This window comes from Hyperoodon ampullatus (assembly GCF_949752795.1).
Source record: "Hyperoodon ampullatus genome assembly, chromosome: 2".
NCBI classification, from domain to species: domain Eukaryota; kingdom Metazoa; phylum Chordata; class Mammalia; order Artiodactyla; family Ziphiidae; genus Hyperoodon; species Hyperoodon ampullatus.
Genome location: NC_136915.1, coordinates 19,733,498 through 19,746,334, shown reverse-complemented (window position 1 = coordinate 19,746,334; position 12,837 = coordinate 19,733,498). Strand labels below are relative to the sequence as shown.

Below are 12,837 nucleotides of genomic sequence, written 5' to 3'. Positions count from 1 at the left end.
GAGGTACACGGCCCCATCCAGCCAGTACTGAGGACAGTGGCACCCAGGGGGACGCAGAGACCCCAGACTCCGAGGGTCACTCTTGAAGGCACTCCGACAGGGAATGGACAGCCCTCTGGGGAAAGGCTAACTCACCCACTCACAAGCCACGTGACCTTGGGCAAGTCATCTCACTCTCTAAACGCGGATCCCGTTGGTAGAGTGAAGGTAATCACACCTAACCGTGAGGACCGTCAGGATGAAACGAGATAACAGGTATGGAGGGACACAGCACAGCTCCAGGCACACAGGAAAGCTCCATGAAAGGCACTAGCTATTTTGATTAGCATCGTGCTTGGTGGAGGATGGTGAGAAGGCCTCCTGGGGCCCGAGGTTGGAGCCAGGCTTTTAAATGGAGAGAGATGAGCTGGGCCGGCAGCCCAGGGCGGGGGAAGGGCCCTGGAAGAGGCTCACACTGGGAAGATGTGACTCATGGGCAGGGGCTGCAGCCGGGGCCTCTCTCCCACAGGTGCCAGGGCGAGTCCGAACAATGGGTGCCCTGCCACCAGGCCCCCGGCGGGACCTGTCGGTGCCCAATCCAAGGCCTCATCGAGGGCCAGAGCTATCGGTTCCGGGTGAGAGCCATCAGCAGAGCGGGCAGCAGCATCCCCTCCAAGGCTTCAGAACCGGTTACCATGGGTGACCCTGAGGAAGCCCGGAAGAAGACAGGTGGGCACAGAGGCCCTCCAGGGACATTCCAGAGCATCAGTCAGGGCATACTCAGGACTGCCTCACGCAGGACTGCGCACAGCCCCCATGCCAAGCCCTGATCCAGGAGGGGAGACACAGCCCAGCCCTCAGGAACCCCTAACCTGATGGAGGAGACACAGTGCTGTCCTTAGCAACCCCTAGCTGGAGGGGGAAGGTACAGCTCGTCTGATGGAAGAAACACAAACCTGTCCACACAAGATGCTAATCTGGGGTAAAACCACAGCACCCTCTTCAGATGCCCTTAATCTGAAGGAGGAAAACCGTCCTGCCTCAGAAGCCCCCAGCCTGGACGGCGGGGGGGACACAGCCCTCTCAGCTCTGAGGAGTCAGCCTGATTTGGGTTTGCTGTGTCCTAGGGATCTGACCCCATCACTTCTCTCTGTCCCTCTTTGTCCCGAGAGAACAGAGTATCTTTGGGGTCCAAGAGCAGCAGTGCTGCACTTTGGACCCCTGAGATCGTGGGGCCCAGATGGACCTGCTTGAGGACACACAGTGAGGGGCCGGACGGCCAGGACCGGGAGCGGGGGAGGAATCAGCACCCAGAGTGCAGCAGGCCCTTCCCTGTCACCTGCTGAGCCCGCCCCACACACACACCCTGCACCCCTTAGCTCTCCCCTAACATGTTCCCTTCTCCCCACTAGAGATCCCCTTTGATACAGGAAAAACGATCACGGTCAGCACAGATGATTCTGAAGGTACGTGTGAACCTCCTGACACTTTACCTCAAGACTCCAGCCCCCTTTGCGGTTCTGGAAACTCTGGGCCACAAACTGAACCCAGAGGCAGAAGCTGTCATGTGCAGGGTGCGGGGAGGCGAGCGCGGGTAGGATCCAGGCTGAGGGGCCAGGCTCTCTGGTGGGCGACTGCACCCCTCACGAAGGAAGTAGACGTCGGGGAAAGTCCTGGCAGGACGTGGGGAGACCTGGGTTCTGGCCCTGGCTCTGCCCGGCCTTGCTGGGTGACTGGAGCAAGTTCCTGCCCCTCTCTGGACCCCAGTTCCCTCCTCAGTGAAGTGAGGGGCTGAGATCTGGGGTCTCCGATGGCCCACACATCTCCCCGCCGGATGGCTCTGATTCCAGACTTCGTGACCATCCCCCCGCCCCCGACCAATGTCCACGCCAGCGAGATCCGCGAGGCCTATGTGGTTCTGGGCTGGGAGAAGCCAAGACCCCCGGGCAAAGCCCCACTGACGTACTTCCTGGAGAAGGTACGGAGACCCCAAGGGTCCCAGCCCCAGGCCGGCCTGAGAAACAGAAGCGCTGTGTTACCAGGACGTGGTGGTGGTGGTGGGGGTGTTCAGGGAGGCGCTGGGAGACCCTGGCAGTGTCCCCTGGGGAGGCCTGAAGAGAAGAGAATTTCCTGCCTGGAAGGCTTGAGCATAGCCCTGCACATAGGCAGGGGGGTGGATTAAATGACCTTTCGAGGTTACCTCCAGCCCTGAGAGGCCAGTTACTGATGGCAGTTCCGGAAGCTGTTCACAGAAATACACAAAATTAAGAGACACAGACAATAACAACAGTAGGTCCACCATGTCCTGCGTACACCCACACCCCAAGTCTGTCTGGCACCTGGTCACACATTGGGTCGAACACCTAACCTTGGCCAGGGCCAGGGTGGGAGGGAAGCCAGGATGGTGCCCACCTGCCAGGGTCATTGACAGACAGCACATACAGGGCATGGGGGGTGGAGGTGGGTAGCACCGGGAGGCGGTTCTCCCTGGGGGCAGAGTAGGGGCCGGAGGCTGGGGAGGGGGGCAGCTCATGTGAAATGGATTTCACAGTGGAGGGGAGGCATCGTGGCAGAGTAAAAAACAGCCTGGTGTTAAGATCCATTCCATTCCTGACTTCTGCTGTGTGAGCTACTTTGCTAAGTTCTCTGAGCCTCAGTTTCCTCCAGCATAGAATGGAGACCCTACCCTGTGAGGATGAAATAAAAGCAGCACATAGCCAGGGCCTGCAGCCCTGGGACTGTAAACCCTTCCCAAGGAGGTGCTCTTGCCTCTGAACCCCTCAAAGGAAGACACCAGGTTTACCTCCTCATTCCTCGCTGGGTCCAGCACGGTGCCTGGCACATGGCAGGTGGACAGTACAGGTTTAGTGAATCAAGGAATAAAAATGTTCCAGGGAGGGCTTCCCTGGTGGCGCAGTGGTTGAGGGTCCGCCTGCCGATGCAGGGGACACGGGTTCGTGCCCCGGTCCGGAAAGATCCCACATGCCGCGGAGCGGCTGGGCCCGTGAGCCATGGCCGCTGGGCCTGCACGTCCGGAGCCTGTGCTCCACAACGGGAGAGGCCACAACAGTGAGAGGCCCGCATACCACAAAAAAAAAAAAAAAAAAAAGTTCCAGGGAAGAGTCTGTGGCTCTCATTGTCCAGATGGGCCTCTCTGCACATTCACAGGTGATCCTATTTCTCTGACATGGGAAAGCTATGGATAATGGAGGATTTGTTTTGTGAGGCTATAGAGTATAATGGTTAAGACCTTGGAGTCAGACTGCCTGGGTTCTAATCTTGTTTCTGCTACTTACTAGCTGTGTGACCTTGGGCAAGAAATTTAACCTCTCTGTGCCTCAGTTTCTTCCTCCATAAAATAGATATAATAATTGTACATCTTATAGGGTTGATGTGAGAATCAAATTAACTAAAGCACGTCAAGACTTAGAACAGAACTTGGCACACAGTGGGTGCTCAGCCATGTTCCTTGGTTTTTGTAGTGATTTCTTAGCCTACCTGGGTTCTAGGCTACTGACAGCCTTGGGAGGGAAAAGCACAGAGAGGGCAGGGTCAGTGGGTCCCCCTAGGGCTTCTAGGTTTTAACTCTCACACCCAGACTCAGCAGAAGTGGCCTCTGGGTGCCTTATTAACCTGCATCACCCTCAGCTCTTCACCCTCTATCTACCCAGAGACACAGGATTTCTGGCTGCCTTTGGGGCCCCTGATGCTCTGTAGAATGAGCAGGTTTGGGGGTACCCACACCTGAGCTTAAATACCAAATATGCCAGCTATTAGATGCGTGACTTTTGGCCAAGTTACCAAAACTTCCTGAACCTGAATTTCCTCGTTGGTGGGGAAATTAACCCTTACTTTGCAGAGTTATTGTGAGAATTCATCCATTTACTCATGTATTTATCCCACAAACATAGACTGGGCACCTCTCATGCGTCAGTACTGTTCTCAGTGGTGGATAAAACAGACAAACTCCTGCCTCCAGAGCTGAGATTGGAGTGGGGGGTGGGGGACGGATGACAAAGAAGATGAATCCGAAAAGTATTTGGCACATTTGCTAATGTAGGAGCTTAGGAGAAAGACAGACAGCATGGAGGGGATTTGAAGGGTTGAGGGAGGGGCTGCTGACCTTTCATATGGGGGGCGGTGCTGGGAGGCCACCCTGAGAAGGTGAGTTTTGAGTAAAGACCCAAAGGAAATGAGGGGCAAACCAGAGATTTCTGGGGGAAGAACATTCCAAGAAAAGAGACCAGCAAGTGCAAAGGCCCAGAGGCAGGGACTGGGCCCGACACCATCAAGGAACAGCAGGGGGACACAGAGCCTGGCGAGTGGGCAAAGTGGGGCACGGAATGTGGCCAGACAGGTGCAGGAGTCAAGCCACGGAGAATTTCGCTCTGAGGGAGATGCGGGGCTTGGCAGGGTTCTGGGCAGACACGGATGTGATCTGACTTGTGTTGTAAAAGGATGCCTCTGCCTGTCCTTTGGAGAAAAGACTGAAGGGAGTTCAAGGTAGAAACAGGCAGACCAGTTAGGAGGCTACTGAGATAACTCAGGTGAGAGACGATGGTGGCTTGGATCAAGGTTGTGGAGGGGAGCATGAGGGTGATCAGCCATGGTTGGACTCTGGTTACATTTTGAAGGTAGAGCCAACTGAGTTTGTTGACAGAGCATCTTCGGGGGATGAGAAATGAGAGAAAGAGTCCAGGATGGCTCCCAGGGTTCTGGCCTGAGCAGCGGAAAGGACGAGTGCCACTAACTAACCCGATATGGGCTGCATTGGCAAGGGGGCAAGTTCCAGGGTCAGTTCTGTTGAACGTGAGATGCTCGATGGGCATCCAGGTAGAGACGTCACGGAGGCAGGTGGATCCAGAGTTCAGGTGTTGAGGGGCAGCCTGGGCCGAGGATAGAAGTAGTGAGAGCACATGTGGGAAGGCAACCACTTCACCAAAGGCAAGTTTCTCTCCCTTGTCACAGTCGGTCATAGGTAGTGGCGCCTGGGAGGCCATCAACTCAGAAACGCCTGTGAAATCCCCGAGATTCGCCCTTTTGGATCTGGAGAAAGGGAAGTCGTATGTCTTCAGAGTGCGAGCGGTAAACCAGTACGGCATGAGCGATCCCTCGGAGCCCAGCGAGCCCATCGCCTTGAGGGGGAAGCCAGGTACCTGTGTGATGCAGGAGATGGGGCCAGGCCAGCCCAGGCTGTCAGCCTCCAGGGCTCGGGACCCCACGGCTGCCGGGACAGAGCCGTGCCCATTTCTCTGTCCTTGACCACTTCTACCTATCACAAAGCTGAAAAGCAACATGATCACAGGCCTGTAAAGTTTTAGACCATCAAGAATTATTGATACATTTCTCTGGGCAGGAGGCTCTTGAAAGTATAGACATTTTTTCTAGATCAACAATTCACAGGTTGCAGGATCCAGCCAGGTCCAGCACAGGATCTGAGTGTGACCAAGTGGTCCCTCAGTTCTAAACGTCTCCAACCAGGGCCTGACCCCACCTTGTGCAGCCAGGAGTGAGCCCCTGGGCAGGCCTCCGGCCCTCTCCCTGGTCCCACCCCAAGCTCCGCCTCACCAGGTAGGACCCCTCTCATCTGCAGCACAGCGTGGGCCTGGGCAGGTCATTTCTGAGCTGCGAACCTTGGTGTCCTCACATGCCAAACCCATTGTTCTGAAGGCCTGGTAATCGCCCCCGCCTGTGGTTCCTTCCTGAGTCTCCCAGCGGCAGCTCCACCCTGGTCCTGACTTCCTGGGGTTCCCTCTCTCCTCTCAGGCCTCTGGATTCTGATAAGATCAGAAGGTTCCCTGCAGCTGCCATCACCAACTAGTCCTTTAAGGAACCCAGCTGCAGCACTGCCTGTCTGAGAAGAGCCTGATATGCTGCAAGGCCTGTTTGGGGAAGATTTCAAAGTCCTAGATTTGTACTGTTTCAATAATGTAGAAAAAAAAAAAAATATATATATATATATATATATTCATAGTAAGTATAAATAGGTTGGTGGGCAAATGGAGTTTTTCTTTAATTCTGGTCTGGTTAACATTTAGTCTTGACTCAGGGGCCTGGCCAGTGACTGGTTTGTGATTGGATGTGGGCAGTCTCTGGACCACAAGGCAGCCTTAGGGCAAGGTTCTGGTACAGTTTGGAGAAGGAAAGGAGAGGAAAAGAAGAGAGAGGAGGGGAGGAGAGGAAAAAAGAAATGTATTTACTTGTATGATGAAAGCGAAGTTATTGTACAAAAATGGGAAAATACAAAAGAAGCGAGAGAGAGAGAGAGAGAGAAAGAGGAAGGGAGGCAGGGAGGGAGGGAGGGAGGGAAGAGAATTCCCTCCACCCCAGGATCCCGCTGACCAAGGGTAACCACTGTGAACATCTAGGTTCTTGGGCCTCTGGCCTTTGACGCATGCACACTAATGCATCTTTCTGAAAGTCCAATCAAACCACGTGTAGAGCTTTGCATTCTACCTTTTACAATTAACATTGTACCGCAAACATATCCTCAGGTCTTGAAATCATGATTTCAGTGTGTGAGTACTACTCCATACATGGATGCCCTCAGCTCAAGTTCTTGCCTACGGGTAGAATCAGGTCTCTTGGACACATGGGGCCCCTGAGTGCCCTCCTCCTACCCTCTCCCACCACCCAGCCTTCATCCACTGTCACACTGTCTTCAACCTGAGAGGCTGAAGTTGCTGACAGGACCTTCCTGAGCCCAGGACCCCAAGTCTGTTTCTCAGTACTTCCCCTGGGCCAAATGCAGAGCCTGGCTCAGAGTAGGCACTCAGTAGTTACTGGATTTATGTTGGATTGATGCTGAATTCAGCCTTTGCCTGTTGACTTTGAGGCACCACCAGAACACAAGGAGAGGTGTCCAGGGAAAAATGGAAGATGAGGCTCTAGAATTCAGGAGAGAGAGCAGGCCTGGAGGTAAAGTCTGGGAGTCACCTGCAGAGAGGTGAGGGTTGAAGACGTGGGAATAGGTGGACACTTGAGATGAGAAGAGGAGAAAAATGGAGCAAGTCAAGGAACAGACACTTGGAGGAGTCCCACATTTGGGGACAAAAGAAAGAGGGGGAGCCACAAAAGGATGTGTAAGGAGTTTGAGAAGGAAAAAGAGAACTAGAAAGGTCCTGTATCTGACATCCATCCATCCATCCATCTATCCATCTATTCATCCACCTATCCACCCATTAGTCTATTGATCCATTCATCCATCCATCCATCCATCCATCCATCCATCCATTCTTCCATCCATCCATCCAGATCTGTCCATTTAACACATCATGGTAAACCCTACCTCAAGGAGCATAGACTCAGGGAGCCATGAAAGTTAAAGTTTCAAGGGAAATAAAATTAAGTTTTCTAGAGATCAAAGATAAGGCTGAGGAAAATTGTCAGATCTGGTGACTTCTAAGAGAGAGAGAGCGACAGTAAGGATTAATGAATGGGGATTTTAGTGAGGAAGCGGAGGGGTTTGGAGGTAAGATGACAGAAGGCTTTCAGAATACAAGAGTCTGGAGGACACCTCTGGGACTAAGAAAGAGCTGCCCAAAGCCCCAGGGCATGTCTGCAACACACGTGCCCCCCTTGACTGCCGTGTGTGCACCTCCACGCCTCCCCCACACGCCTCCCCCTCCCCAGCCGTGTAACTCAGCATCTTCACTCAGTCCGCACTTCTGATTTTTAGCCACTCTCCCTCCTCCAACTCAAGTTCAAGCTTTCCGAGACACACAGACCTCTGTCTCCCTGACCTGGGATCCTGTGAAAGACAGCCCAGAGCTCCTGGGTTATTACATCTACTCCCGGGAGGCAGGATCATCCGAGTGGGAAACAGTTAACAACAAACCCATCCAGGGCAACAGGTGAGTTTGCCCCCACCCCCTTCCTGCACTAGGGCAGGGCCGTACTAATAATGAAGCCTGCCATTCACAGTACAGTTGGGCGTTGGGCACTGTTCTAAGTTCTTTTCATATATTAGGTCATTTAGTTCTGGCTGCAATCCTATGAACTTAGGACTATTATTTCTTTTTTATTATTTTTTTTTTTTTGCGGTACGCGGGCGTCTCATTGTTGTGGCCTCTCCCGTTGCGGAGCACAGGCTCCGGACGTGCAGGCTCAGCAGCCATGGCTCACGGGCCTAGCCGCTCCGCGGCATGTGGGATCTTCCCGGACCGGGGCACGAACCTGTGTCCCCTGCATCGGCAGGTGGACTCTCAACCACTGAGCCACCAGGGAAGCCCCGTATTAGTTCTATTATCATTGTACAAATGAAGAAACCGAGGCACAGAGCAGTTAAGGAGTTTGCCAAAGCTTAGCTAGTAAGTGGAGTTTGCCGAAGCTCACTTAGCTAGTAGGTGGACTTGACCCAGACAGCCTCTTTTTCGGCAAGCACTCACTAGGAGCATGCTGTTTGCAGGTAGTGGTGACTGGCTAGGTCTTGTCTTTCCAGGAGCTTAGAGACAGAGAGGCAGAGAGTGCAGCCAGGGCGGCTGGGCTTCAGGCTCCACACCCGCTCCTCCCTCGCCGGGCACCCCTGCACAGAGACTCGCCCTCTCTGAACCCGGCTCAGACTCCTGTGCTTTTGCCTATCTCACTTGCACTCCCCTCTGAGTCTCCCTCCTCACTCGGTGGCCCTGGTCCTTGCAGGCAGAAGCCTCGAGGCTTCTGGACTCATGACTTCTCTCCGTTTTGAGGCTCTGTCGGGGCAGGGGCTCAGGTAGGGACACCCACCCCCCTTCCCTTTCCATCAGACAACCGGCTGGGCCCTGAGCACACCTGTGGGCTCCCCTCCCCCTGGGCTGCGAGCCCCAAGATGGTCTCACCCAGAAAAGGGGATAGGACCTGGTGCCCCTCTGGCACACGGTGCCTCACGGTCACTCATGCTTTGTCACTGCTAAAGTTCTCCAGTTGGAGAATAATCGAGTTTTGGACAAATGAGCTCGGAGTCCAGGTTACCCCTAGGATGACATCTCTCCCCTGACTTGCATTCAGATGTGCGTCCCTGAAGGGGAGGACAGGGGCTGAGGGAGAGTCATGTGATGAAAGTGGCATGTCGGAAGAACGTGTCACACATGGGGCGTGGCGTGGTCCTCTGGTACATCCAGAGACCTTGTCACATGTGTGCATGTCATCGGTTACATGTGTCAGGGCTGGGAAGAGGCTAAACACTGCTGCCCAAGAGTGCTGCCTGGGGTGATGGTGTGAAGGGAGCTCAGCTGGGACGTAGGGTCTGGTCCACCACCGTTCCATGAGCTCCTTAGAATCTGGCTCACAGGAGATGCTCAAAAAAGACCTGAATGAATGAATACTGAACAGGCAGGCGCTGCGCTGGGATTCAGGAGACCCGGGCTCGGTCCAGGTCGTGTTCCTAACTGGCTCTGTGATCTTGGCTCACTCCACTCCTTCTGGGGGAGCCCTTCCCTACCTGTAAAATGAAGAGACTGGATGGTTTGATCCATAAAGGCCCCTCTGACATTCCAACATTCAGCTCCTCGGGGTCAACTGGCCAAGGGAAGCTCCCTGTAGAACAAGATTTGCTACAGGAAAATGTTTATAAGTGAAAAGGGAAAAAAAAGTTCACAGTTTGGGTCTTATCAAGAAGAAACAGGATGGGAGGACATTTTTCTCTAAGCCAGAGTGTCCTTGTATGTCTCTGGCTGATTATTCAGAGGTCTTTAAAAGGACTCTGTGCCTTAGTCACAGCATCCGTACAGATAAGAAGAGCCATTTGTTGGCCCAGGATGAGGCCCAAAGTCCTAGAGATGTACCAGGTTGCTCAGTTTAGGGGTTGGCTACCTGGGCCTTCAACTGGTAACTTTCCCAGCATATTCGCATCTTAATGATGGGCTCTGGAAGCTACATCCTTTAAAACCTTAAGGACCTCATCCTCCAGGGGGCAGGCATCACTCTGAGGGCAGGGGCAAGGTCTTTAGGCAAGAACAGAGGCCTCAAATCCTACCACGCTGGTGGCCACTTATCCCCACAAGGTTGTTCTAGAAAGTTCAGGAATGTCTCCATGCTGCTGGTTTGGCCTTTCCTGAAGGCTGTACATTTCTCTCCCAGGTTTACAGTTCCCGGGCTGAGGACAGGGAAGGAGTATGAGTTTTGTATCAGGTCAGTCAGCGAGGCTGGAGTTGGGGAGAGCTCAGCCGTCACTGAACCCATCAAGGTCAAGCAGGCTCTGGGTAAGTCCAAGGGGCAGGTGCAGCCTGCACACCTCTGGGGACAGACCTGGGCTGAGCAGAGAGCAGGGGGCTCATTGACCACCTCTTGGAGGGTCCAACTCCAGAGGCCATGGGGCAGAAGCCTTCTCAGGGGATCTGGTGCTGACCCCAAACACCCCTTCCTTTGGGGAGGAAGTAGCAATGGCCTGAGGCCATGGGGTGAAGTCTGGCCAGCTCGGAGGCCCAGGTGCCCTGCATGTAGCTGAGTCAGCATTACCAATGGACGCTACTGGCTAAGTCCGTGCCCCAGAGCAGTGTGGGCACCCACTGGGGGAGGCTCGCCGCCTCCCTCGGGCCCCACTGCCCAGTCCGGCTGCCCCTCGGGAGCAGTGGCCCTCACCCCCTTGCCTCCCCGTAGCTACACCATCTGCTCCATATGACTTCGCCCTCCTGAACTGTGGGGAAAGTTATATGGTCATTGGGTGGAAACCCCCTAAGCGGCGTGGAGGGGGCAAGATCCTGGGCTACTTCCTGGACCAACACGACTCAGAGCAACTGGACTGGCACTCGGTCAACCAACAGCCCATCCCCACCCAGATGTGCAAGGTGAGGCTGGAATGCGGCCACTGGCCCGGTGTCCTGATTTGTGTGGGTGGAGAGTGGGGGTCAGGGTTGGAGGTCCTGAGGCTGAGAGAGGCCTCAGGTTTGGTGCCTCGATAATCCAGCTGATTGCCAAGTGCAGACCAATCTTATGTGAAGCTCCTATAGACCTCCTGCTGTGAACCTCGTCCCCTGTCTCCCCAGCCTCAGCCTCCACAGTCTGTGTTTTTGCTCTTCAAGGTCAGTGACCTTCATGAAGGCCACTTCTATGAGTTCCGTGCCCGGGCAGTAAACTGGGCTGGTGTTGGAGAGCTGTCGGCACCCAGCAGCCTGTTTGAGTGCAAAAAGTGGACGATGCCTCAGCCAGGTGAGCGGCTGGGAGGTGCCAAAGCCCAGCACCTGTCCTCCCCTCCCCTCCCCCAAACTAACAAACAAGATGACCGCTACCGCCGGGCTCACTGTGCATTCAAGCTTGCTCTGTTGGTCCCAAACCCCAGACCCCTGCCCCCTGTAACCTCTGACACAGTCTTAACTCTGCCAAGTCAAGAGCCCTGACCTTGGCCATTGACTGGCCCTGTACCCCCATCCAAATTATCCTCTAGCTCAACACCCCATCTGAGCTCCGATTCTCAACACAGACCAATGTCAAACCCCAAAGGCACACTGCTAGGTGACCAACTCGTCCCAGTTTGCCCAGGACTTTCCCAGTATTACCACCGCAAGTCCTGTGTCCCAATCCTGGACAAACAGGGCGGGTTGGTCACCCTCTGCACCACTCCCACAGCGCCATCAGCCTTCTCACAAACTAGCCCTTCATCTCCCCCTTAGGAAGGAGGGATGACAACCTTCCATCCTTCTGTTCAGCTCAGTTCTGTTTTCAGCACAAAACCTTTACCTAAATGGCAGATAATCACTATGCGTGATGCTTTAGACAACGACAGTTATAAACAACTGATATCTGTTGGGTACTTACTATGTATTGACACTTTGCATAAGTTACGTCATTAATGCTCACGACAGCACTATTTTATAAGAACTATTATTATCCCCATTTTACCGACGAGGAGACAGGAACATAGAGGCTAAGTAACTTGCCCAGAGTCCCCATAGCCTGAAAAAGGATGTTCGCCGGGACATGAACCCCAGTGATCTGACTCTGGAGTCCACACCCTGAGCTTCTACATTAAACACTGAAATGGCAAAGGGATTAGAAAGATTAATGCTGTCTGGGACAGGGATGGGGAGGGTCAAGGATGTTTCCCAGAGGAAGTGATACTGAGCACACTTTGAAGAGTTAACTCTAGTTCAGACACAGACCAAGCTTTGCCATGAAGCCAAGGCCGGCCAGGTCCCCACCATGTCCAGAGCAGGCACTTCCAGGCCTGGCTGGGACTGAAAGATTGATAAGCTTGCTGACTCGCCACCCGCCCACTAGCTGACTGGCTGGCTGGCCATTTGGATATCCATCTCCTTCTCTACCCTGTCTTCCCCCAGGACCCCCGTATGGCATGCGGGTGTTTGAAGTGCGGGCCACCTCCCTGATGCTGACATGGGAGCCCCCACTGTACCAAGGGGCCGGACCGGTCACGGGCTACTGCATCAGTGTCCAGGAGGAAGGCTCTGAGCAATGGAAGCCAGTCACTCCAGGCTCCATCTCTGGCACCCACCTGAGGGTGAGTCCCAGCCCCTTCATCCTCTGACCCGCCCTAAGCCTTCCCTGCCACAGGATATGGCAGGACTACGGAACGCCAAAGCTGGAACGACCCTCAGAGATCACTGCCCTCACTTAATGGCAGCAGAGGACCAGAGAGGGGGAGTGGCTTAGCCAGGGTCACGCAGCGAGTCGGTAGTAGGTCTGGCCGGCGGTTGGTCTTAACCTGCTCTATGCTGCGCAGACTCCCCCCTAAAACCTCACTTATAATCAGCAAGGTATATTAGCATTTGGATATGCACATCCCTTGAGCTAGGAATTCTGCTTCTGGGATTAAACTGTAGAGAAATAATTAGTCAAGTGTGCAAAGACCTAAGGACAGTGATGCTCGCTATAACATTGTTTATAAAGGCAAAATTTGGAAACAGCTTAAATGTCCATCAGTAGGGGGTT

General features: G+C 54.0%; 1 protein-coding gene across 1 annotated transcript in view; it reads left to right on the top strand.

Moving 5' to 3' along the window:
• MYOM3 (myomesin 3) overlaps nucleotides 1–12,837 on the top strand; it is a gene marked incomplete at both ends in the record, with an annotated part of 44,033 nt that overhangs the window by 12,965 nt on the left and 18,231 nt on the right. Inside the window, 9 exons of the mRNA XM_079697264.1 lie at nucleotides 509–708; nucleotides 1,392–1,445; nucleotides 1,830–1,957; nucleotides 4,948–5,131; nucleotides 7,658–7,832; nucleotides 10,033–10,154; nucleotides 10,552–10,739; nucleotides 10,974–11,100; nucleotides 12,228–12,406. Coding sequence (XP_079553390.1) covers nucleotides 509–708; nucleotides 1,392–1,445; nucleotides 1,830–1,957; nucleotides 4,948–5,131; nucleotides 7,658–7,832; nucleotides 10,033–10,154; nucleotides 10,552–10,739; nucleotides 10,974–11,100; nucleotides 12,228–12,406 — 1,357 coding nt within the window. The remainder of the gene's footprint in view (nucleotides 1–508; nucleotides 709–1,391; nucleotides 1,446–1,829; nucleotides 1,958–4,947; nucleotides 5,132–7,657; nucleotides 7,833–10,032; nucleotides 10,155–10,551; nucleotides 10,740–10,973; nucleotides 11,101–12,227; nucleotides 12,407–12,837) is intronic.